This window comes from Narcine bancroftii, chromosome 1, assembly GCF_036971445.1.
Source record: "Narcine bancroftii isolate sNarBan1 chromosome 1, sNarBan1.hap1, whole genome shotgun sequence".
Lineage (NCBI taxonomy): Eukaryota > Metazoa > Chordata > Chondrichthyes > Torpediniformes > Narcinidae > Narcine > Narcine bancroftii.
The window spans coordinates 191,487,904-191,511,803 of NC_091469.1; the positions used below are offsets into that span (position 1 = coordinate 191,487,904).

Sequence of the window (23,900 nt, forward strand, 5' to 3'; positions counted from 1 at the left end):
AGATTAAAAACAATTGGACTGAAACTATAGATTTTTTAAACCATTAAGGGACCTATTTAACAGGAACATCTCGTTTCAAAAATTATCAGGTTACACATTCAAACCATGTGAAGAAATTAGTTCTTCATGTTAGATTGATCCAGTTACTGCCATCTCCTGGCCAAATAGAGAACTGACTACAAGAGGCTAAGAACTCAAGGTTAGGCTGCTTAGCGCAACCGTCACTGAACTAGCAGTAATAAACTTGAACTTGTTAGTTTTTGGGTGAATGTACTGTAACGTCAGCTGCCTAAGAATTTAACACTGCATTCCTTGCTCGAAAGGTCCTGCTAGACATGTAGATTTTACTTGGCAGTTTATTCCTGTTCCTTGTTCCGAAAGACACATGGTTTTCTTCACTTACTGAAGTGATTGTATGGGGAAAAGAAAGGATGACAAACAGCTGGAGGAATTCAGCAGGTCAGGCAGTACCTTTGGAGGCAAAGGGATGGTGGGTATTTTGGGTCAAGACCCTACATCAGAATGGAGAGCACAGAAAGAACACAGCCAGAATACAGAAATGAGATGAAGGGCTGAGAAAACAGCATTATGTGAAATGAGATTTTTTTGGCATTCTCCTTATTTTTTCACTTTTTTCTTTTCTTTTTATGTTAAGATTGGGTGGGTGGGGAGAGAGGGATGGAGAAGGGAACTTTTTAATATATATAATTTTTTCAACTTAATAATTTAATAATTGTAGATGTGGTTTTAAAATTCTTAAATATAAAAAAAACCTATAGCTAATATTCGCCAATTTAGGCAACATCCCAGTTTACTTCTTCTACATCGAAACCCTCTACATCCTTCTTGCAGTGTGGCAACCAGAATTACACACAATATTCTAAATTGGACCTGACTAAAGTATTGTATTGTTTCACCTGGTGTGTGAGCTGTATTTGCAAAAAATAAATGTTCAGGAATGCACAATTTGAGCAAAATGATTTTGAGAGAAATAATATCTGCATGAAGCTATTCCATACCATTCTATAGAAAAGTAATAAAGTGAATCCATAACTCAGAAAACATATTTATTAATTTATTAACTAAAACTGTAGATAAGCATTGAGTAATTCAAAGCACAGGATTAAAACCTATTACAGGGAGGCCAGTCTAGGCATGCAGCTTCTTTATATTCATCACCCAGTCTTTCCAGCCTTGTGCCCATCGTTGAGCATTTATTAACCTCTCACTTGTCTCCTGTTCTATTTGTGTCATTTCCTGGAGAACATACTGCTTGTATTTCTGTTGGAAGAAAATGATGAGGCAATGTTAGAAGGGCTGAATTCAGACGAGCTGATAATCTGAGGTCCTGCAAGCCTACCAGGCGGATGTTAAAAGACTCCAGGGTGCAAGATGAGCAAAGAGTTATCCCTATTAGTATATATCCCTCAAATGAAAACTAAGGCATCAGAATTAAAGAGCACATGTCATTTATTTGGGTTGTCAGTGTGCGGTGGGCATGGATGGTTGCTGGACATGCAGGTGGGATAAAACAATGATCTCAAACCTAGTGCATGACAAATTTGATAAGTTTTCTTGCTAATTACGATGTTGGTATGATTATTTCTTGGACAAAGAGGATTAACTATGTCCTTATTGGACATTCAAGTTTCCTGGATTCGTTGTGCCCATGCAATTTAATAACCATCCACACGAGCTGGGCAATCTCTCTCACTGTCTTACATTGCCAGTTTCATTCCACAAGCATATTTAACAGTTCACTTCCTTGCTCTGGCAAATTAAGATCATAATTCTGGGAGAACATCACAGTAACCCTGCTAAATGATTGGGGTTGGAGCTCAGCTTACAGAACTAGATGGAGATGATGAGGCACTCTCAGAAGGGCTAAATTCAGATGAGCCGATAATCTGAGGTCCTGCAAGTCTACCAGGCAGATTTTAAAATACTCCATGGCGCAAAGATGAGCAAAGAGTTATCCTTGTTATCCTATCCTATCAGATAGTCATAGTCATTATGGCTGTTGCCGAGGGGGCGGGGATCTGTGGAATGCTAATTGTCTGCCATCCTTCTTACTGCATCAAATGGTGATTTATTGCTCCCCCTGCTCAGGATAAATGAATAACATTTATTTAATACCTCAATTTATTATAAATCACCCTTTGAAGTTGTAATGTAGTGCAATTGTTAATTTACAGACAACAAGCTCCTACAAGCAGTAACTGGTCAATGATCAGAGACACTTGTTTGTTTGAACCATTGTTTGAAAGATAACTATTGGCCAAGAAATCAGGGAGCATCCTGCTTCAGAATAATGAAGCAGGATAATGCCACGTGACTCTAACAATAGGTTAGCAAAAGACAGCTCTTCACTTCTGACGTGGGATTTGATGCAACAACTTTCTGTCTGACAAGCAACAGTGCAACTCATTGGGACAGGATGCCACTAATTCAAGTGATGAAGCCACTGCCCTGTTTTGAGTTTAAACTAATTTCATTCAAGGACAGAACTGAGTCCAACATCTTGATGGCTCAGGGCCACATTGGTGATGGATGCTCTAGATCTTTAATGGAGATATAAATGACAATTTTCTGAAAGCTACAGGTTGTGTCAATGTTTCACGTGGAAATATAAAAGATGAATAAAAAAAAACAACGAACCATATAAGCAGCGTCTCTTGCCTCCATCATAGCCAGATGAGCCAGTGTTGTCTTTGCAGTTGTGACAGCTGCAGTTTCCTGAGACGAAGCTCCTGCTGCTGCAGATTCCTTGATGGAATTTCGTGGATCAATTTGCAGAAGTCCATTAGCTGGAATCCCTGGCCAGCTCCTTCATGAGGGAATGAAAAAAATGAAATAATACCAAGTCACAATGTTCACCATCAATCTCATGCAGTTTGAAAATATTCTGAGGAATGTGAATCCTGCACAGGAATGAGAGGATTGCAGGGGACGTGAAATCCACTCAGTGTTCCCATGTTACCCATGAACCATCCCTTTTGACCGAATTTGCTGCTTTAGAGTAGTGAGCCTTTAATGAGCACAAAATCAGGAAATATAAATACTACAGATGTAGCTGGTGAAGCAGCATCCAGGGAATGTCATGGAATGACCTTGTACTGAGACTAACTGGGCAGCACTCAGATTTCCTAGGAACAAGAGTGACTACACCTTAAAAGGACTTTGATGGAAATATGGAGGATAAGTGGCAGTCTTTCTTTTCTTTTTAACTATTTTGGGATGGAACTCTTAAGACCTGCTGAGTTCCTCCAGCAGATTGTTCTGCTCCAGATTCCAGCCCCCGCAGTCTTTTAACTCTGGTTCTAGTTTGAAGGATCGAAAAAGTGAGGATAGTGGAAAACCCCAATTTCCCACCGGAGCTTCTACTGTGATATATGAACATAGGTGTTAGGGAGGAATATCATACCGTCTTTTATTGACCAGTAGCCCATTGATCTTAGACCTTTGTGTAATCATGGGTCATGTGCCCATAAGCAGGGTGCTTGGAACTGAGGTAAAAGGTAATAAGGAAATAACGGTTTTGCATGCTTTCCTGGTCATCTCATTTCTCTTTCTGCTTCAGTACTGTATGATCTAACGATTCACAGATATACTGCATATTTAGCTTTGATGTGACACATGATATGATAAAACTGTTCAATATTCCCACTGATGCCAACATCAGGGTTTGGAGGTAGTGGAAGTGGGAGGGGAATTCTCCTTGTACAGGCATGGAGATCCTTGTCTGCTGCTCGTGCTCCAGCCATGGATAAGCCATCTGTGAGGTTCCATTTGCAAATGAACAAGAGGTCACATCAAGGGTGTGTAACCAAAAAACTGTCCCTGAAAATGTCTGCTGCTTCTTCCCTTGATCTGGCAGTTTGAACTGGAATGTTTTGTACCAAAAGATGACTATAATTCACTGCCAGATGTCCTTTGAACAGTTCAAGAAAAACAATTTGTATTGTGATAATGCAATAAGCAGTCTACTGTCAAATTAGTCTGCAGCTAGATGAATCAATTTTGTTTCTGGCAGGGTAGATCATCACAGGTGTCCGAGACAATAATTGGGTAAAGAAGAATGGAGAATATGGTTGATGCTGTGAATTAGACACGTCTTCCACTTCTGTCAGCAGGTTTAATATACTATATATTTGTGAATGTTGGGTTAGAATATTTGTGGTGGGTGTTCATTGAGTAGCGATGCCAGTTCGGTTAGCCCTGGGTCAATTCCCTCCAACCTGAACTAATATGAAACAGGAGAGGTGTATAATGCTGCTCATAACCCCAGTCTTAATATAGAACTTCACCTGAAATGCTGACAGACCATTTCCATCCATGATGCCACCCGACCTACTGAGTTGCTCCAGCTTCTCTTTGCTTACTTCCCATGACCAGTCTGGCACAATTTGATCATGATCTACTGCGCACAGATACATTTTCTTTTCTGCAAAATATTCTCTCTCTCTCCCTCTTCAATGCTCTTACCAATGAAATACAGTTCAATGGATTGTGTCTGACCTACCATGTCTCATCATCAGGTGAATTGTAAGGATCATCGCCCTGTGCAATCACAGGGCATCATTTGCAGAGCTCAGGTTAAACCAACAACCAAAATGCAATCTCAGGAGTTACGAGGGGGGCAAACATCAATGTTACGGCAGGTGCTTCATTGCTTTGTTTAAACAGCTTTTTTTTATGCGCATCGTGGTAGAAATTCCTCTCATCAGAAAAATGTAACTTATCCATGATGCCCTGGTGGAACCTCTTATGGTTCACTTGCTAACCATCCACACCTTTTCATCCACATTAAGTGAGATGTATGCGCATGATGAGATTACTGCGATGCGCTTTCAGCATTTCCCTGTGCCACACATGCAACTCCTAACCTCATAATCATGCTGGATATAAAGATTACATCCTTTAAAGAATAATTAATGGAAATTTGAACCAGTTCCATCCCAACCTGGTTTTTGCAGGAAAAATGGGGCTTGAGAAGTTGGTAACATGGGCTTGTGAGATTTTGGGCAGGTGTGATTTGCTTCAGGTAATACTGAACTGATCACCTGCCACCTCGATTGTCTGAGACAGAAGACCTGTGGTGATTTTCCCTCTCTTGAAGTCGAGACGCATCTTGCTTCAGTTCAGTCTGAGTGAGGGCCTTTTCATTCGCTTCATCCAGATCTGAAAAGTAAGGTAGAATTCTTGAGTTCTTTAACAATGAATATTTCTGGTGGTGTGGCTCATGCCTATTTTTAGAAGCTATCTGTATTCTATAAACAAAGGAGCTCCAGATGACTGAAATTACAGTGTGGAAGAATTACACAATGTCCTACTCCAGAGCAATTTTCACAAGAAAATAGGAGGGGGGGGGGGGGGCATTTCAAGCCTTCCCCACAATTCGATCATGGCTCATCTGTCCAAAGCTTCAATGCTTCTTCTGTGCCTTAATTCCCTGATATTTCCAACAATTAATTACCATCTCATTAAACACTTCTCATGAACTAACATGGGCTAAAGAATTCCAGGGATTCACCATATGGTGCAAGAAGAAATATGTAACAAAATTCTGAACATTTGGCACAGAAAGGGGATCCAAACTATTGAGGACTGCTATGAAAATAGACACCTCATGTCCTTCGAACAACTGAAAGATAAATTTGATTAGCCTAATGGAACCTTTCACTACTTTCTACATTTAAGATTCTTCCTGAGGGAAAAATGGGGCCCTACCATGACTCCACCTGAAGGGAACGAGATGGAAGGGCTACTTCGACTGGGAGGCACTCCCAAATTTATATCCAGAATGTACTTTGTACTTCAAAGTGAGAGCCCAAAGCTGGGCCTGCAAAGATTGAGGGAGAGGTGGGAGTCGGACTTGGGAAGAGTGTTGGTCAGATTTATGTAGGGAAAGTGTAACATCGGTGATCAACATCAGGCTATGAATGGTACAATATAATTTCTTACATCAAGTATGTCTCACACCACAGAAATTACATAAAGGAATATCAGAGATATCGGAAATATGCTTCAGGTGTGGGTTAGAAATTGGTACCTTTATACACTCCACATGGACCTGCACGAAGGTGAGATCCTTTTGGTTGGAATTATCTAATATATTAACTAGGATTACAGAAAAGACTTCCCACTGGATCCAGAGCTGTATTTATTGAGAAACTTAGAAGACGTGGGCAGAACATTAACTAAATTCCAAATTAAGTTTGTAGATATTGCCCTATCAGTAGCAAAAAAAAAAACACATTGCGATCACCTGGAAGTCCAATTTCCCCCTGCTCATCACTCGATGGACCACAGAGATGCACAACTGCATACCCATGGAGAAAATAACGTATAATTTAAGAAATAAGTACAATACTTCTGCCAAAATATGGCAACCTTATCTAGAGCCCTTTGGTGCACAGCTATAGCAACAGCCTTCAGTGCTAAAAAGCTAACAAAATACAGAAAGACAACAACAGAGGAAGCACCTCAAGGAGTGGAAGTAGATTAGAAAGAATGGTGGTACGCTGAAGTTTTCTTTTCTTTTTACCTTTTTTTGTCACTTTAATTGTTTTAGATACTGTTTAATTTTCAAGGTTCTGGGTGGAGGGAAGGAAATTACAAGTAGGTTGACATAGTGTTTGTATCTAAGAAGTGAATTACATTAAAAGAAAGTGTAAATACATTAAAAAGGTCTGTTTTTTTCAGATGTGATACTATGTTTTGGAAAAATTGTAAAACAAAATTTTCCAAAAAAAGTATCACTTAAGTTTTAAATAATTACCCTCTTTTCTGTAACTGTGTCCCACCATTACAGACTCCTCTGCTAGCATCAACCCTGCTATGGCCCCTTAAGATTTTATTTGTTTCAATAACATTGCCACTCATTCTTCAAAACTTCAAAGAATGCAGGATTAACTTTTTTTACTTATTTGTGATAGATCAAGATGCTCATCCCAGAAATTAGCCTGGTGAATCACTTCTGTATGAGTCCTAATCCCTTCATAAATTAGGGATCCAAAACAGTGTATGCATCTCCCAGGTGCAGTTCACCAACACCATGTTAAATTGTAGCAAATTTCATTTCTAAATTCTAATCCCCTAGCAATAAAGCCAAATATGCCATTTGCCTTCCTAACTGCTTGCCTCCCCTCCATACAAACCTTATTTTGTATTTCATGCACAAGGACACTTGGATCACACATGTAGAATCTCTGTTTAGGAAACAAACTGCCAAACTGCCTGCACTTTCACTCAACCTATCTAAATCTTACTGCAGAAGCCATATCCCTGCTGCTGCAGGCCCTCCTCTGATTTTGTGTGTTATCAGAGTAGGGCAAGTATATGATAAAACCTGAAGCAAAAAATATATTACATCAAACCAGATTAAAGAAGAGGAAGTGCTTGCTGTCTTAAAGTAAATAAGGGTGGATAAATCCCAGAGGCCTGACAAAATATTCCCTCAGTCCTTGAGGGAGGTGAGTGCAGAAATTGCAGGGGCCTGGCAGAAATATATAAAATGCCCTTAGCCACAGGTGTGGTGACAGATAATTGGAAGGTAACGCACGTTGTTTGAAAGATGCTCTAAAAGTAACCCTGAAAATCATAGGCCAGTGAGCCTGATGTCAGTAGTACATAAATTATTGGAAGGTGTTCCAAGAGTTCAGATATACAATTATTTGGATGGTCAAGGACTGATTAGGGATAGTCAATATAGCTTTATACATGGTAGGTTGTGTTTAACCAATCTTGTAGAGTTTTTCAAGGAGGTTACCTGGAAAGTTGATGAAAGAAAGGCTGTGGATGTTGTCTACATGGAATTTAGTAAGGTAATTGAAAGGTCCAAAATGGGAGGTTAGTCAGGAAGGTTCAGGCACTAGCTATTCATGGTGATGTGGTGAACTGGATTCAACAATGGCTGGACAGGAGAAGCCAGAGAGTAGTGATGGATGATTGCTTCTTATACTCGAGGATAATGACTAGTTATGTTCCTCGTGGATCAGTGCTGGGACCATTGTGGTTTGTCATCCATAGCAATGATCTGGATGATAATGTGGTAAATTGGATCTGCATTTGCAGATGACACCAAGATTGGAGGCAATGTGGGCAGCGAAAAAGGTTTTCTAAGCTTGCAGAATGATATGGACCAGCTGGAAAAATGTTCTGAAAAATGGCAGATGGAATTTAATGCAGACAAGAATGAGGTGTTGCATTTTGGAAGGTCAAAGCAAGAAAGGACATACATGGTTAATGGTAGGGCACTGAGGAGTGCGATAGAACAGAAGGGTCTGGGAATACAGATACCTAATTCCCTGAAAGTGATGTGACAGATGGATAGAGTTGCACAGAGAGCTTTTTGGCATATTGACCTTCATAAATCCAAGTATTGAATACAGGAGTTGGGATTTTTATGGTAAAGTTGTATAAGACATTGGTGAAGCCAAATTTGGAATATTGTGTGCAGTTTTGGTCACCCAACTACAAGAAAGATATTAATAAGATAGAAAGAGTGCAGACAAAATTTACTAGGATGTTGCCCAGACTTCAGGAACTGTGTTGCAGGGAAAGGTTAAACAGGTTAAGACTTTAACGTAGAAAAATGAGGGGAGATTTGATAAAAGTATTTAAAATTATGAGGAGGATAGGCTTTTTCCACTGAGGATGGGTGAGATACCAACTAGAGGACTAAGAGTGAGAGTGTAAAGGTTTAGGGGAACTTCTTCACACAGGGAGTGGTGGGAGTGTGGAACAAGCTGCCAGCTGAAGTGGTGAATGCGGGTTCAATTTTAACGTTTAAGAAAAATTTGGACAGGTACATGCATAGGAGGGGTATAGAGGGTTATGTACTGGGTGCAGGTCAGTGGGACTAGACAAAATAAAATGGTTTGGCACAGACTAGAAAGGCTGAAACACCTAAACTAATCACCTAACATCATTAACATCATTAACATCAATTCCTCTGGTTTCCCTTAGGCCCCTTCCCTCTCTCCCTCTTTTCCTTCCCTCGGTCTCCTTTCTTTTCAGCTCCTCACCCACTTCCCTCTCCATTTAGAGAGTTATCCCCACCCCCACCACTTTCCATCTTTTTTTTTGTCTTCTGCTCTCCCACATATATCCACCTATGACCTTTAGCCTGTGAGCCTGTTTTCCCCTCCCTATCCCTTTTGGGCACCTGCATGCTTTTTGTTTATATCTTGATGAAGGACTCGGACACAAAACGTTGGTTATATAGATTTTCTACATAAGGAACGCTGCGTGACCTGCTGCGTTTCTCCAGTACATTTATGTATTGATCTACAATCACAGCCTCTGCAGACTTCCTTGTTTAACTTATAACATAATATATATTCTGTTCCACTTAATGATATGTAGCTTCAGTTTAATTCTTACTACCTCTGAAACCTAATCCAAATATAACCAAAGGAGAAGAACCAGTAGCCTTTTGTTTTTATGCATAGATAGAGGAGAGATGCATTGTGTAAAATCATGTGTTTCATTTGCCATAAATGAAGATGTTTTTCAGCTATAATTTCATCTTAATCTATGCCACGATACTCACCTATTGCCTTTAGTCAGAGACATTATTCTATGGGATCGTGCTATTTGTGAGCTGTTTAAACAGATGAGGTGACCACATGTGTTTGTGGAGGAGTAAGAACTGTTTGTCTTTATATAATACTTCAACATAATCCACGAGCCCAAATACATCTCAAGATTAGCAAACAAAACAGGATGCAGGATGCAAGTCCAATGAAAAATAGTTCAAGGGGGAAAGGGAGGTTGCAAGGCAGAGGGGTCAGAGAACAATTCAACTCACAAAGTGTACCTTCTCTGAAACTCCTGAACTAACTTAGACTGAACAAATAAATGTTCATATGTTTACCAGGCGTTTGGACATCATCAACGGTGAGGACATTGTCAAATTCCAAAAGGAGCTGTTCAGAGAGGCAGGAGAGCTCAGACACAAAGTTCTTGGCATGTTCATATAAACATTGCTGTAAAGATATCAAAAGATTCCTTTACTTACTAACAAGGCAACAGGCACAATGAAAGAGAGATAAAATATTCACTACCACTTAGGAATGACACCTGAACTCACAAGGAAAGCTTTCATTGATCTATCAGTTGGTTTACGCTCAATAGAATAAAACACTCATTTACTATTTTAAGAGTAATTAATATAATGTGAATTAAATGACACTGAAGATATAATGTCGAGTGAGGCAGGCGGAGGCCCCGGTCCGGACAGGGAGTGGGAGGCGGCGGCCCCAGTCCGGGCACAGGGAGAGCAGCAGCGGCCCCGGCCCCGGTCCGGGCGAAGGGTAGACGGCGGCGGCCCCGATCCGGGCAGGAGCAAGGGGGAGACGGCGGCCCCGGCCTCGGTCGAGTGGGGCAGGCGAAGGCCCCGATCCGGGCAGAGAGTGGGAGGCGGCGGCCCCAATCCAGGCACAGGGTGAACTGCGGCGGCCTCGGCCCCGGTCCGGGCAGTATGGACCGACCTAGGAGGGGAGGCAGGCCCCTCCAGCCCGGGTAAGAAACCTGCATAGGAGAAGGCCACTCCGATATAAAACCTACGACCCAAGGACCTTGCTGCCACGTCCCAGCTTGCTTGGCCACGGCACACGAACCATGGGTGTAAAGGGTGGGGCCAGTACTGCGCGCACTGCACTCCACCTAAAAGCTCCTTTGCGCAGGCCCGAGGACAGGTCCACGTCCTCCCCCTCCACGTCCTCCCCCTCCACGTCCTCCCCCTCCACGTCCTCCCCCTCAAAAGATGCTCACAAATTCAAGCTAGCATGCTGGAACATCAGAACAAGGCTGACAGCCACCGACCTGAACGTCGGTCTGCCCTCATTGCACATGAACTCCTCAGACTTGACATCGACATAGCCGCTCTCAGTGAAGTCCGCCTGGCAGATGTAGGCAGCCTCCAAGAACGCGGCGCGGGCTACACACTCTACTGGTCTGGCAAGCCTTCGGATGAACGACGCCTATCTGGTGTAGGCTTCATGGTCAAGAGCTTCATTGCCTCCAAACTCGAAAACCTTCCGACAGGCCTCTCGGACCGAATCATGTCCATGCGACTCCCACTTCAAAACAAGCGTCACATCACCCTCATCAGTGTCTATGCTCCAACCCTCCAGGCGGAACCAGCAGAAAAGAACAAGTTCTACACCGACCTGCGCAACCTCATCCAACGTACCCCTACAGCCGACAAGGTTGTCATCCTGGGCGACTTCAACGCTTGTGTCGGCAAAGACTCAGAAACCTGGCCAGGAATCCTGGGCAAGCATGGCGTCGGCAAGTGCAACGACAATGGGCGTCTCCTGTTGGAGCTCTGCGCAGAACAGCGACTTGTCATTACAAACACCCTTTTTCAGCAGAGGGACAGCCTTAAGACCACCTGGATGCATCCCCGATCCAAACACTGGCACCTCCTGGACTACATCCTGGTGCGAGAAAGTGACAAACAAGATGTGCTCCACACCAGGGTCATGCCTAGCGCGGAATGCCACACTGACCACCGGCTGGTTCGCTGCAAGCTCAACCTTCACTTCAAGCCAAAGCCCAGGAACAATAAAGCCCCCAGAAAGAGGTTCAATGTTGGAAACCTGCAGTCAGACGAAGCGAGAGGAAACTTCCAGGCAAACCTCAAAGCAAAGCTCGACGTTGCAACCCGCCTCACGGACCCGTCCCCTGAAACCCTCTGGGATCAGTTGAAGACTACCATACTGCAATCCACTGAAGAGGTACTGGGCTTCTCCTCCAGGGAAAACAAGGACTGGTTTGACGAAAACAGCCAGGAAATCCAGGAGCTGCTGGCAAAGAAGCGAGCTGCCCACCAGGCTCACCTTACAAAGCCGTCCTGTCCAGAGAAGAAACAAGCCTTCCGTCGCGCATGCAGACATCTTCAGCGCAAACTCCGGGAGATCCAAAATGAGTGGTGGACTAGCCTCGCCAAACGAACCCAGCTCAGCGCGGACATTGGCGACTTCAGGGGTTTCTACGAGGCTCTAAAGGCTGTGTACGGCCCCTCACCCCAAGTCCAAAGCCCGCTGCGCAGCTCAGACGGCAAAGTCCTCCTCAGCGACAAGATCTCCATCCTCAACCGATGGTCAGAACACTTCCAATCTCTTTTCAGTGCCAACCGCTCAGTCCAAGATTCCGCCCTGCTCCAGCTCCCTCAACAGCCCCTAAGGCTAGAGCTGGATGAGGTTCCCACCCTGGATGAGACATATAAGGCAATCGAACAACTGAAAAGTGGCAAAGCAGCAGGTATGGATGGAATCCCCCCAGAAGTCTGGAAGGCTGGCGGCAAAACTCTGCATGCCAAACTGCATGAGTTTTTCAAGCTTTGTTGGGACCAAGGTAAACTGCCTCAGGATCTTCGTGATGCCACCATCATCACCCTGTACAAAAACAAAGGCGAGAAATCAGACTGCTCAAACTACAGGGGAATCACGTTGCTCTCCATTGCAGGCAAAATCTTCGCTAGGATTCTACTAAATAGAATAATACCTAGTGTCGCCGAGAATATTCTCCCAGAATCACAGTGCGGCTTTCGCGCAAACAGAGGAACCACTGACATGGTCTTTGCCCTCAGACAGCTCCAAGAAAAGTGCAGAGAACAAAACAAAGGACTCTACATCACCTTTGTTGACCTCACCAAAGCCTTCGACACCGTGAGCAGGAAAGGGCTTTGGCAAATACTAGAGCGCATCGGATGTCCCCCAAAGTTCCTCAACATGATTATCCAACTGCACGAAAACCAACAAGGTCGGGTCAGATACAGCAATGAGCTCTCTGAACCCTTCTCCATTAACAATGGCGTGAAGCAAGGCTGTGTTCTCGCACCAACCCTCTTTTCAATCTTCTTCAGCATGATGCTGAACCAAGCCATGAAAGACCCCAACAATGAAGACGCTGTTTACATCCGGTACCGCACGGATGGCAGTCTCTTCAATCTGAGGCGCCTGCAAGCTCACACCAAGACACAAGAGAAACTTGTCCGTGAACTACTCTTTGCAGATGATGCCGCTTTAGTTGCCCATTCAGAGCCAGCTCTTCAGCGCTTGACGTCCTGCTTTGCGGAAACTGCCAAAATGGTTGGCCTGGAAGTCAGCCTGAAGAAAACTGAAGTCCTCCATCAGCCAGCTCCCCACCATGTCTACCAGCCCCCCCACATCTCCATCGGGCACACAAAACTCAAAACGGTCAACCAGTTTACCTATCTCGGCTGCACCATTTCATCAGATGCAAGGATCGACAATGAGATAGACAACAGACTCGCCAAGGCAAATAGTGCCTTTGGAAGACTACACAAAAGAGTCTGGAAAAACAACCAACTGAAAAACCTCACAAAGATAAGCGTATACAGAGCCGTTGTCATACCCACACTCCTGTTCGGCTCCGAATCATGGGTCCTCTACCGGCACCACCTACGGCTCCTAGAACGCTTCCACCAGCGTTGTCTCCGCTCCATCCTCAACATCCATTGGAGCGCTTACACCCCTAATGTCGTAGTACTCGAGATGGCAGAGGTCGACAGCATCGAGTCCACGCTGCTGAAGATCCAGCTGCGCTGGATGGGTCACGTCTCCAGAATGGAGGACCATCGCCTTCCCAAGATCGTGTTATATGGCGAGCTCTCCACTGGCCACCGTGACAGAGGTGCACCAAAGAAAAGGTACAAGGACTGCCTAAAGAAATCTCTTGGTGCCTGCCACATTGACCACCGCCAGTGGGCTGATAACGCCTCAAACCGTGCATCTTGGCGCCTCACAGTTTGGCGAGCAGCAACCTCCTTTGAAGAAGACCGCAGAGCCCACCTCACTGACAAAAGGCAAAGGAGGAAAAACCCAACACCCAACCCCAACCAACCAATTTTCCCTTGCAACCGCTGCAATCGTGTCTGCCTGTCCCGCATCGGACTTGTCAGCCACAAACGAGCCTGCAGCTGACGTGGACTTTTTACCCCCTCCATAAATCTTCGTCCGCGAAGCCAAGCCAAAGAAAGAAAAAAAAAGAAGATATAATAGACCATAAACTCACTAGGTGCTTTCAAATTGCAGCACCTGGGTAGCCTTCCTGGGACCTGGCTACAATTACTGGGTCATAGGTGCCGGATGAATCTTTTAAATTGCAGCCAGGCCTACTTGATAAATCGCCAACCCGGCGATTTATGGGGAATCCTGCCCCCATGATGATGTGGTGAGTGACGCGTCACGCACTCATGGAAAGTATTGGCTGTCAGTCCCCACCCCCCCAATCAGTCACCACCCCCCCTTCAGTGTCATGCTGCTGCCATATACTGGGGGGGGGGGGGTGCCACAACATGCTGCTCTGGTTCGCGGCAACAGCTCAATGAGGGAGTGCAGGAACAATGGCCGTCTTTCTTACCCATAATCCCCCATGCCGCTCTTACTGCTCATGGTCCTCCCCTCCCTCCTTGATCGCAGTAGCAACCACTCTCTCGCCCCCCCCCCCCCCCCCAATTGCTGCGGAACCTCAGCCAGGGGTTTCACTATGACACAGGCATGCAAGCACTGTCGTCACCAGAGTAACTGGGTTGGCCATTCCCCTTTTCAAACCGCCAGAGCAGGATACCCGGGTAAGTTTTACTGGGTTTCCTGACTACCACTGAGGTAGGCCAGGGAACCAGTTGGGTTCTAACCAGGTTGACCCACTTGGACCCTTTCAAATCGCCATTTACCTGAGTCAAATTGACTGGTTAACCCCATTTTACATGGCAGTTTGAAAGGGCCTACTGAGGTGTTGTCAACAAGCTGGTGAGTCATTATTGACTAGTTTGCTCAACTAATTAAGAAATATGATCAATTTTCTTTAAGAGATTTGTAAGGAGTGATCATTTATAGGTCCAAGGTGTCTGGTAGCATACATAGTATATTGCCTAACCTTTATTAAAAATTGTGATCAGTTGGTTGGTGGAGAGGGACAGAATTATCATTGGAAAAGAGTGAAGAAGGATTCTCATTCTTCATCACTGTCCAGTGGCCTAAGGGAAAGGTTTATGAGCAGGTGACAGGAAAAGATTGAATCAGGTTTGGCAGTGATACCCTCTGTGGTTGGAGAACCCATGGAAATCCCCACTAGATCTCTACTGGGGAAACTCCGAAAAATGGAGTAAGCGAGTTAATAGGCCATTTAGTTTTGGGAATGTTCAATTATCTTCTTGCCTTGAGGTTTTCTGCATTGCTAGTGATCTCTGTAGTATCAGTGTCTTGCCGTAGTTCCTCCTCTTTGCACAGACGCTTGAGGATCTCGAGATTGTTGGGATGACCCAAAATCGGCCGCAACCTGTGTTCGTTTCCAGTCTAATAAAAATAAATAGAATGAGTCAAGATGGGCACTATCTACACACAGGAATTGGCCAATTAATCAGCCTACAATAGACAATAGGAGCTGGAGTAGGCCCTTTGGCCCATCGAGCCAGCACCGCCATTTTACAGATCATGGCTGATCACTACCATCAGTACCCCTTTCCAGCCTTATCCCCATAACCCTTAACTCCTCTGCCCACTAATGATGTTTAGTTCATGTATTAAGCTCCATTTTTGTGACACCTTAGGGAAATCAGATCTCAATCCTACTGAACTGTTTACATGCACAATAAAATGTCAAATGACGAAGAGATGCTAATCACCTCTCTTCTCACAACCATACATCTTAGCAATGTTGTTTGTTTTCATTTTTAGAGAGATAAGAGTTAAGAATTGATCCTCCTTATTTTCTCAATTCTAGAATGAGCTACCAGCTGAATTGGTAAATGCAGGCTCCATTTTGACATTTAAGACAGGTACATATGGAGGGATACGGTCTGGATACACGTCAGTGGGCTAGGCAGAATAATTGTTCGGCAAAGACTAGATGTGCCAAGGGGTTGGTTTCTGTACTGCAGTGTTCTATGGTTCTAAGATTGCAATGGAATGCCACTGAAGAAAATTGTGTTAGTTATTGCTCTGTATCTGAGGATTTTCACACTGTGTTATTTCCATGGCTTGTGTAAAAAGCTAGGCAGAAGGCTCAATTAACTGTAGAATGGAAAGGATGTTTACAGAAATAAGCGTGGCCCACCGAGTTTCTCCAGCACTTTTATTGCACTACAATGACAGTGTCTGTAAACTTTCCTGAATGAAGCGACTGAAAAAAACAATACATCTGGAAGTGACTAATCTTTGAAGTAACGCTCTGCTAGTATACAATATAAACAAACTGTTTGCAGGAGATTCAGAAAGACAACACCGTGAAATTTTTATCCAAAGCAAATATCTTTGAAGTTAAAAGGGCAAGGTAAAATCTTGGAACACAATTGTCAACAGTTAGTCATATAAAAACAAAATGTAAAGCTTTTCTCTGTGAAGTGAGATGCTGTGTGACCTCCTGAGTTTATCCAGCACTTTAGTGTATTAAACTATAATTACAGCATCTGCTGAGTCTCTTATTAAACTCTCTGTGAAGTTAAGTTGATCAAAGTACGCTGCAACACTGATAGTTGAATCCTATTAAGTTGAGCCATAAAAGGAGTTGGTCAGCAGGTGATCTAATAAACTTTCTGCCACTATCCACCAGTCATCATTGCTGCTTTCCCATGATCATCCCTACCATTATACCCACTCTTTTACTCTCACTTCTTATTTCCCTGATTTGACACTTTTATCATCACTAAATACCCCATTTTAATGATTTCCACACACACCCTGGCATCCCACATCAATACAACTCGTCTCCAATCAATGCCCTATCTTCTCCTCAGCACCTCACCACTCATCACTATCCAACTCCTTATTATCACCATTCTTTATAACATATCCTTTGTATATACCTTTGCTAAGCCTGGATATATTTTGCAATACAATTTCATATTTTTTCCATTACTGCCAAAATGTTTGATCAAAGTGTGCAAATTGAATCAAAGTGCGCAATCTACGTGATAAGCGTCATCTTAAAATATTGTGGCTTCTTGTTCCCAATGCTCTCTGTGTCACTTTTTGGAAGATGAACATGTTCTTTTTTTAAAATATAATCTTTTATTTTTCACACTGTGAACCATATCAACCAAAATAAATACAAATGTTTCTCATTAAATATATACAGTGGCATTTTCTCCTTTTTTCCCCAACCCTCCCATCCCCCTTCCCACCCCCCTCAAAAAAAATATCCAACTTATACAATACAATTAAACCATTAAACAATGTCTTCACACAATGAGAAATAAACAAGAAAAATGTGTCATCTACTTTTACGCACTTGATCAAGTAGTTTTGTCTTCTTACATTTTAGGGGGTGGATGTCCGAGGCAAGCCCTCTTTGTTATGTTCCATGCATGGTTCCCAAATTTGTTCAAATAATGTGACTTTATTTTTTTAATTATATGTTATTTTTTTCCAATGGAATACATTTATTCATTTCTATGTACCATTGCTCTCTTCCATTTTCCAAGGTGACATTATACATATTTTTGCTTCTGCTAAGGCTATCATAATAAATCTTTTTTGCACTTTATCCAATTTGAGGCCAAATTCCTTACTTATATTACTTAGAAGAAAGATCTCTGGAATTTTTAGTATGTTATTTTTTGTGATTTTATTTAATATCTGATTTAGATCTTCCCAAAACATTTTCACTTTCTCACATGCCCAAATTGAATGTACTGTTGTTCCCATTTTCTTCTTACAGCGAAAACATCTATCTGATAATGTTGGATCCCATTCTTTTAACTTTTGAGGTGTGATATATAACCTGTGGAACCAATTATACTGTATCGTGCATTACCTTGTGTTTATTATATTCTTCATAGTTCCAGAACATAACTTTTCCCATGCTTCATTTTTTATCTTTATGTTTAAATCATTTTCCCACTATTGTTTAGGTTTATAGCTTATTTCATCATTTTCCTTATCTTGCAGCTTAATGTACATGTTCATTATATATCTTTTAATTATCATTGTGTCTGTAATCACATATTCAAAGCTGCTTCCTTCTGGTAATCTCAGTCTGTCTCCCAATTTATCCTTTAAATAATCTTTCAGTTGATGATATGCAAACATTGCATCATGGGTACAAATCCTTATTTGTACTTCAACTGTTCAAGTGTTAATAAATTATTTCCCAAAAAACAATTTTCTATTCTTTTGATTCCTTTTCTCTCCCATTCTCTAAAGGAAAGATTGCCTATTGTAAAAGGGATTAGTGGGTTTTGTGTCAATAACAATTTTGATATTTGGTAATTCATTTTTTCCCTTTCTAAGTGGATCTTCTTCCATATATTGAGTAAATGATGCAATACTGGTGAGCTTTTATATTGTACCAGCTTTTCATCCCACTTATAAAGTATATGTTCCGGTACCTTCTCCCCTATTTTATCTACTTCTCAGTCCAGTCTGGTTTTTCCCTTGTCTGGTAAAAATCTGATAAATACCTTAATTGTGCGGCTCTACAATAATTTTTAAAGTTTGTTAACTGCAAACCACCTTGGTTATAACCTCTCTGTTAATTTATCTAACACTGCCCTCAGTTTCCCCCCTTTCCACAAGAATTTCCTTATTATTCTCTTTAGTTCATTAAAGAATTTCTCTGTTCAAGGAATTGGCAATGATTGAAATAAGTATTATATCCTTGGGAAGACATTCATTTTAATGCAATTTACCCTCCCTATCAACGTTAGTGGTAATTCTTTCCAATGTTCCAAGTCTTCCTGCAATTTCTTTATTAGTGGCTGATAATTTAGTTTATACAGGTGGCTTAAGTTATTATCTAACCTGATACCTAGGTATTGGATTGCTTATGTTTGCCATTTAAATGGTGATTCTTTTTTAAATTCTGTATAATCCACGTTACTCATTGGCATCACTTCACTTTTATATGCATTGATCTTGTACCCCGATATTTCTCCATACTCCTTCAATTTCTTATGTAATTCTTTTATTGATATTTCTGGTTCTGTTAGGTATACTAATGATGTCATCTGCAAATAAACTGATTTTATACTCCTTCTCCTTTATTTTTATCCCTTTTATTTTATTCTCTGTTCTTATCAGTTCTGCCAATGGTTCTATTGCTAAGGCGAACAATGAGGGGGGGGGGGTATATAGACATCCCTGTCTAGTTGACCTCCTTAATTTAAATTGGCTCAATACATATCCATTTACTGTTACCTTCGCCAACAGTCCATTATATAACCATATAACATATAACCATATAACCACTTACAGCACAGAACAGGCCAGTTCGGCCCTACTAGTCCATGCCGTAACAAATCCCCACCCTCCTAGTCCCACTGACCAGCACCCGGTCCATACCCCTCCAGTCCTCTCCTCTCCATGTAACTATCCAGTCTATCCTTAAATGTAACCAATGATCCCGCCTCGACCACATCTGCCGGAAGCTCATTCCACATCCCTACTACCCTTTGCGTAAAGAAATTTCCCCTCATGTTCCCCTTATAATTTTCCCCCTTCAATCTTAAACCATGCCCTCTAGTTTGAATCTCCCCCACTCTTAATTGAAAAAGCCTATCCACATTTACTCTGTCTGTCCCTTTTAAAATATTAAACACCTCTATCAAGTCCCCTCTCAATCTTCTACGCTCCAGAGAAAAAAGCCCCAGTCTGCACAACCTTTCCCTGTAACTCAAACCTTGAAATCCTGTCAACATTCTCGTGAACCTTCTCTGTACTCTCTCTATTTTGTTTATATCTTTCCTATAATTTGGTGACCAAAACTGTACACAGTACTCCAAATTTGGCCTCGCCAATGCCTTGTACAATTTCATCATAACCTCCCTACTCTTGAATTCAATACTTCAATTTATGAAGGCCAACATTCCAAATGCCTTCTTCACCACACCATCTACCTGAGTATCAGCCTTGAGGATACTATTTACCATCACTCCTAAATCCCTTTGTTGCTCTGCACATCTCAATAGTCTACCATTTAATGCACATGACCTATTTAGATTTGTCTTTCCAAAATGTAACACCTCACACTTATCTGTATTAAATTCCATCAGCCATTTCTCAGCCCACACCTCCAGCCTTCCTAAATCCCCTTTTAATCTATGATAATCTTCCTCACTGTCCACAACACCACCAAGCTTTCTATCATCTGCAAACTTGCTTATCCAATTCTCCACCCCTACTTCCAGATCGTTAATATATATAACAAACAATAGTGGACCTAGGACCCATCCCTGAGGAACTCCACTAGTCACCGGCCTCCAACTGGACAAACAATTTTCTACCACTACTCTCTGACACCTCCCATCCAACCATTGCTGAATCCATTTCACTGCCTCCTTATTTATACCTAATGCTCCACCTTTTTCCTAACCTCCTGTGGGGAACTTTGTCAAAAGCTTTACTAAAGTCTAAATAGACAACATCCACAGCTTTCCCTTCATCAACCTTTTTTGTAACCCCTTCGAAAAACTTAATCAGGTTTGTCAAGCATGATCTACCCCTGACAAAACCATGCTGATTACTCCCTATCAATCCCTGTACCTCCAAATATTTGTAAATACCATCCCTCAGAACACTTTCCATCAACTTACCCACCACAGACGTCAGACTCACGGGCCTATAATTCCCAGGTTTACATTTGGACCCTTTCTTAAACAGCGGAACCACATGCGCCACCTTCCAATCCTTTGGCACTACCCCCGTGACCAGTGACATCCTAAATATCTCTGTTAATGGCCCCACTATCTGTCCACAAGCCTCCCCGAGTGTCCTTGGGAATATTTTGTCCGGTCCCGGAAATTTATCCACCTTTATCTTTTTCAACACAGCCATCACTACCTCCTCAGTTATCCTTATATGCTTCATGACCTCCCCACTATTTTTCTTTACTTCAACTGGTTCAATATTTTTTTCCCTAGTGAATACCGAGGCAAAGAAATCATTCAAAATTCCCCCATTTCCTCTGACTTCCCACTCAGCCTACCTTCGCTATCTACAAGGGGTCCAATTTTATCCCTCACTAATCTTTTATTTTTAATGTACCTATAGAAACCCTTTGGATTTATTTTTACTCTGTCTGCCAAAGCCTCTTCGTGCCTTTTTTTGGCCTTTCTAATTTCTTTATATAATGCTTTAATCCGATTAATATATTTTTCTGGGAGATTGAATCTCAGTAATACTTTAAATAAATAGTTCCATTCTATTCTGTCAAAGGCTTTTTCTGCATCTAAAGCAACAACCACTGTTGGTTTCTTATTTCCTTGAACTGCATAAATTGGATTAATAAGTTTACAGATATTATCTGCTGTTCGTCTTTTCTTAATAAATCCAGTTTGATCTTGTTTTACTATTTTTGGTACACAATTGGCCAATCTGTATGCTAATAATTTCGCTATTATCTTATAGTCTGAGTTAAGTAGAGATATTGGTCTATATGATGCTGGTGTTAATGGATCCTTCCCCGCCTTTGGTATTACTGTAATTATTGCTGTCTTGCATGAATCTGGCAAGTTTTGTGTTTCTTCTACTTGGTTCATTACTTCCAGGAGAGGAGGAATTAATAATTCTTTAAATGTTTTATAGAATTCTATTGGGAATCCATCCTCTCCTTGTGTTTTATTGTTCGGCAGTTTTTTAAATATATCCTGTACTTCCTCTATTTCAAATGATTTTATCAGTTTGTTTTGTTCCTCTTCTTGCAATTTCGGCAGTTCAATTTTAGCTAAAAACTCTTCTATTTTGTCTTCTTTCCCCTTGTTCTGAGTTTGGTATAATTGTTCATAAAATTCCTTAATGTTCTCATCAATCTCCATTGGATTATATGTAATTTGTTTGTCCTTTTTCCAATACAGTTCTTTCAGCTTGTTCTGTTTTAAGTTGCCAGGCTAATATTTTGTGTTTTTTCTCCCAGTTCGTAATACTTTTGCTTTGTTTTCATTATGTTCTTCTCCACCTTGTACATTTGTAATGTTTCATATTTTTTTCCACCAATTCTCTCCTTTTTGTTATATCATCCCTTTTTACTAGTTCCTTTTCCGTACTTACTATCTCCCTTTCCAACTGCTCTATTTCCCGATTGTAGTCCTTTTTCATCTTAGTTACATAACTTAACTGTCAAATGAACCCAGCTTAGCGCCGACATTGGCGACTTCAGGGGCTTTTATGAGACACTAAAGGCTGTGTACAGCCCCTCACCCCAAGTCCAAAGCCCTCTGCGCAGCTCAGACGGTGAAGTCCTCCTCAGCGACAAGATCTCCATCCTCAATCGATGGTCAGAACACTTCCAATCCCTTTTCAGTGTCAACCGCTCAGTCCAAGAATCCGCCCTGCTCCAGCTCCCTCAACAACCCTTGAGGCTAGAGGTTCTTACCCGGGAAGAGACATATAAGGCAAATGAACAACTGAAAAGTGGCAAAGCAGCAGGTATGGATGGAATCTTCCAGAGGTCTGGAAGGCTGGCGGCAAAGCTCTGCATACCAAACTGCATGAGTTTTTCATGCTCTGCTGGGTCCAAGGAAAGCTGCCTCAGGACCTTCGTGATGCCATTATCATCACCCTGGACAAAAACAAAGGCGAGAAATCAGACTGCTCAAACTACAGGGGAATCACGCTACTCTCCATTGCAGGCAAAATCTTCGCTAGGATTCTCCTTAATAGACTAATACCTAGTGTCGCCGAAAATGTCCTCCCAGAATCACAGTTTGGCTTTTGACCAAACAGAGGAACTACTGACATGGTCTTTGCCCTCAGACAGCTCCAAGAAAAGTGCAGAGAACAAAACAGAGGACTCTACATCACCTTTGTTGACCTCACCAAAGCGTTTAACACTGTGAGCAGGAAAATACTAGAACGCCTCGGATGCCCCCCCAAGTTCCTCAACATGGTTATCCAACTGCACGAAAACCAACAAGGTTGGGTCAGATACAGCAATGAGCTCTTCGAACCCTTCTCCATTGACAACGGCGTGAAGCAAGGCTGCGTCCTCGCACCAACCCTCTTTACTATCTTCTTCAGCATGATGCTGAAACAAGCCAATAAAGACCTCAACAATGAAGATGATGTTTACATCCGGTACCGCACGGATGGCAGTCTCTTCAATCTGAGGCACCTGCAAGCTCACATCAAGACACAAGAGCAACTTGTCCTTGAACTACTCTTTGCAGACGATGCCGCCTTAGTTGCCCATTCAGAGCCAGCTCTCCAGTGCATGACGTCCTGTTTTGCGGAAACTGCCAAAATGTTTGGCCTGGAAGTCAGTCTGAAGAAAACTGAAGTCCTCCATCAGCAAGCTCCCCACCATGACCACCAGCCCCCCCACATCTCCATCGGGCACACTGAACTCAAAATGGTCAACCAGTTTACCTACCTCGGCTGCACCATTTCATCTGATGCAAGGATCGACAACGAGATAGACAACAGACTCGCCAAGGCAAATAGCGCCTTTGGAAGATTACACAAGAGTCTGGAAAAACAACCACCTAAAGAAACACACAAAGATCAGCGTGTACAGAGCCGTTGTCATACCCACACTCCTGTTTGGCTCCAAATTATGGGTCCTCTACTGGCATCACCTACAGCTCCTAGAACGCATCCATCAGCGCTGTCTCTGCTCCATCCTCAACATTCATTGGAATGACTTCATCACCAACATCGAAGTAGTCGAGCTGGCAGAGTCCGCAAGCATCGAATCCATGCTGCTGAAGACCCAACTGCGCTGGGTGGGTCACATCTCCAGAATGGAGGACCATCGCCTTCCCAAGATCGTGTTCTATGGCGAGCTCTCCACTGGCCACCGAGACAGAGGTGCACCAAAGAAGAGGTACAAGGACTGCTTAAAGAAATCTCTTGGTGCCTGCCACATTGACTAACGCCAGTGGGCTGATATCACCTCCAACCGTGCATCTTGGCACTTCACAGTTCGGCGGG

General features: G+C 42.5%; 1 protein-coding gene across 3 annotated transcripts in view; it reads right to left on the reverse strand.

Annotated features, from left to right (window-relative positions):
- Window positions 1-1,054: 1,054 nt before the first annotated feature.
- Window positions 1,055-23,900, reverse strand: part of ccdc180 (coiled-coil domain containing 180) — a 136,624-nt gene continuing 113,778 nt past the window's right edge. For all 3 annotated transcript variants that reach the window (XM_069885833.1, XM_069885842.1, XM_069885852.1), the window contains exons 36-40: window positions 15,195-15,332; window positions 9,881-9,992; window positions 5,064-5,181; window positions 2,659-2,827; window positions 1,055-1,281 (exon numbers count right to left, since the gene is read on the reverse strand). In XM_069885833.1, coding sequence (XP_069741934.1) covers window positions 1,150-1,281; window positions 2,659-2,827; window positions 5,064-5,181; window positions 9,881-9,992; window positions 15,195-15,332 — 669 coding nt within the window. In that variant the 3' untranslated portion in view covers window positions 1,055-1,149. The remainder of the gene's footprint in view (window positions 1,282-2,658; window positions 2,828-5,063; window positions 5,182-9,880; window positions 9,993-15,194; window positions 15,333-23,900) is intronic.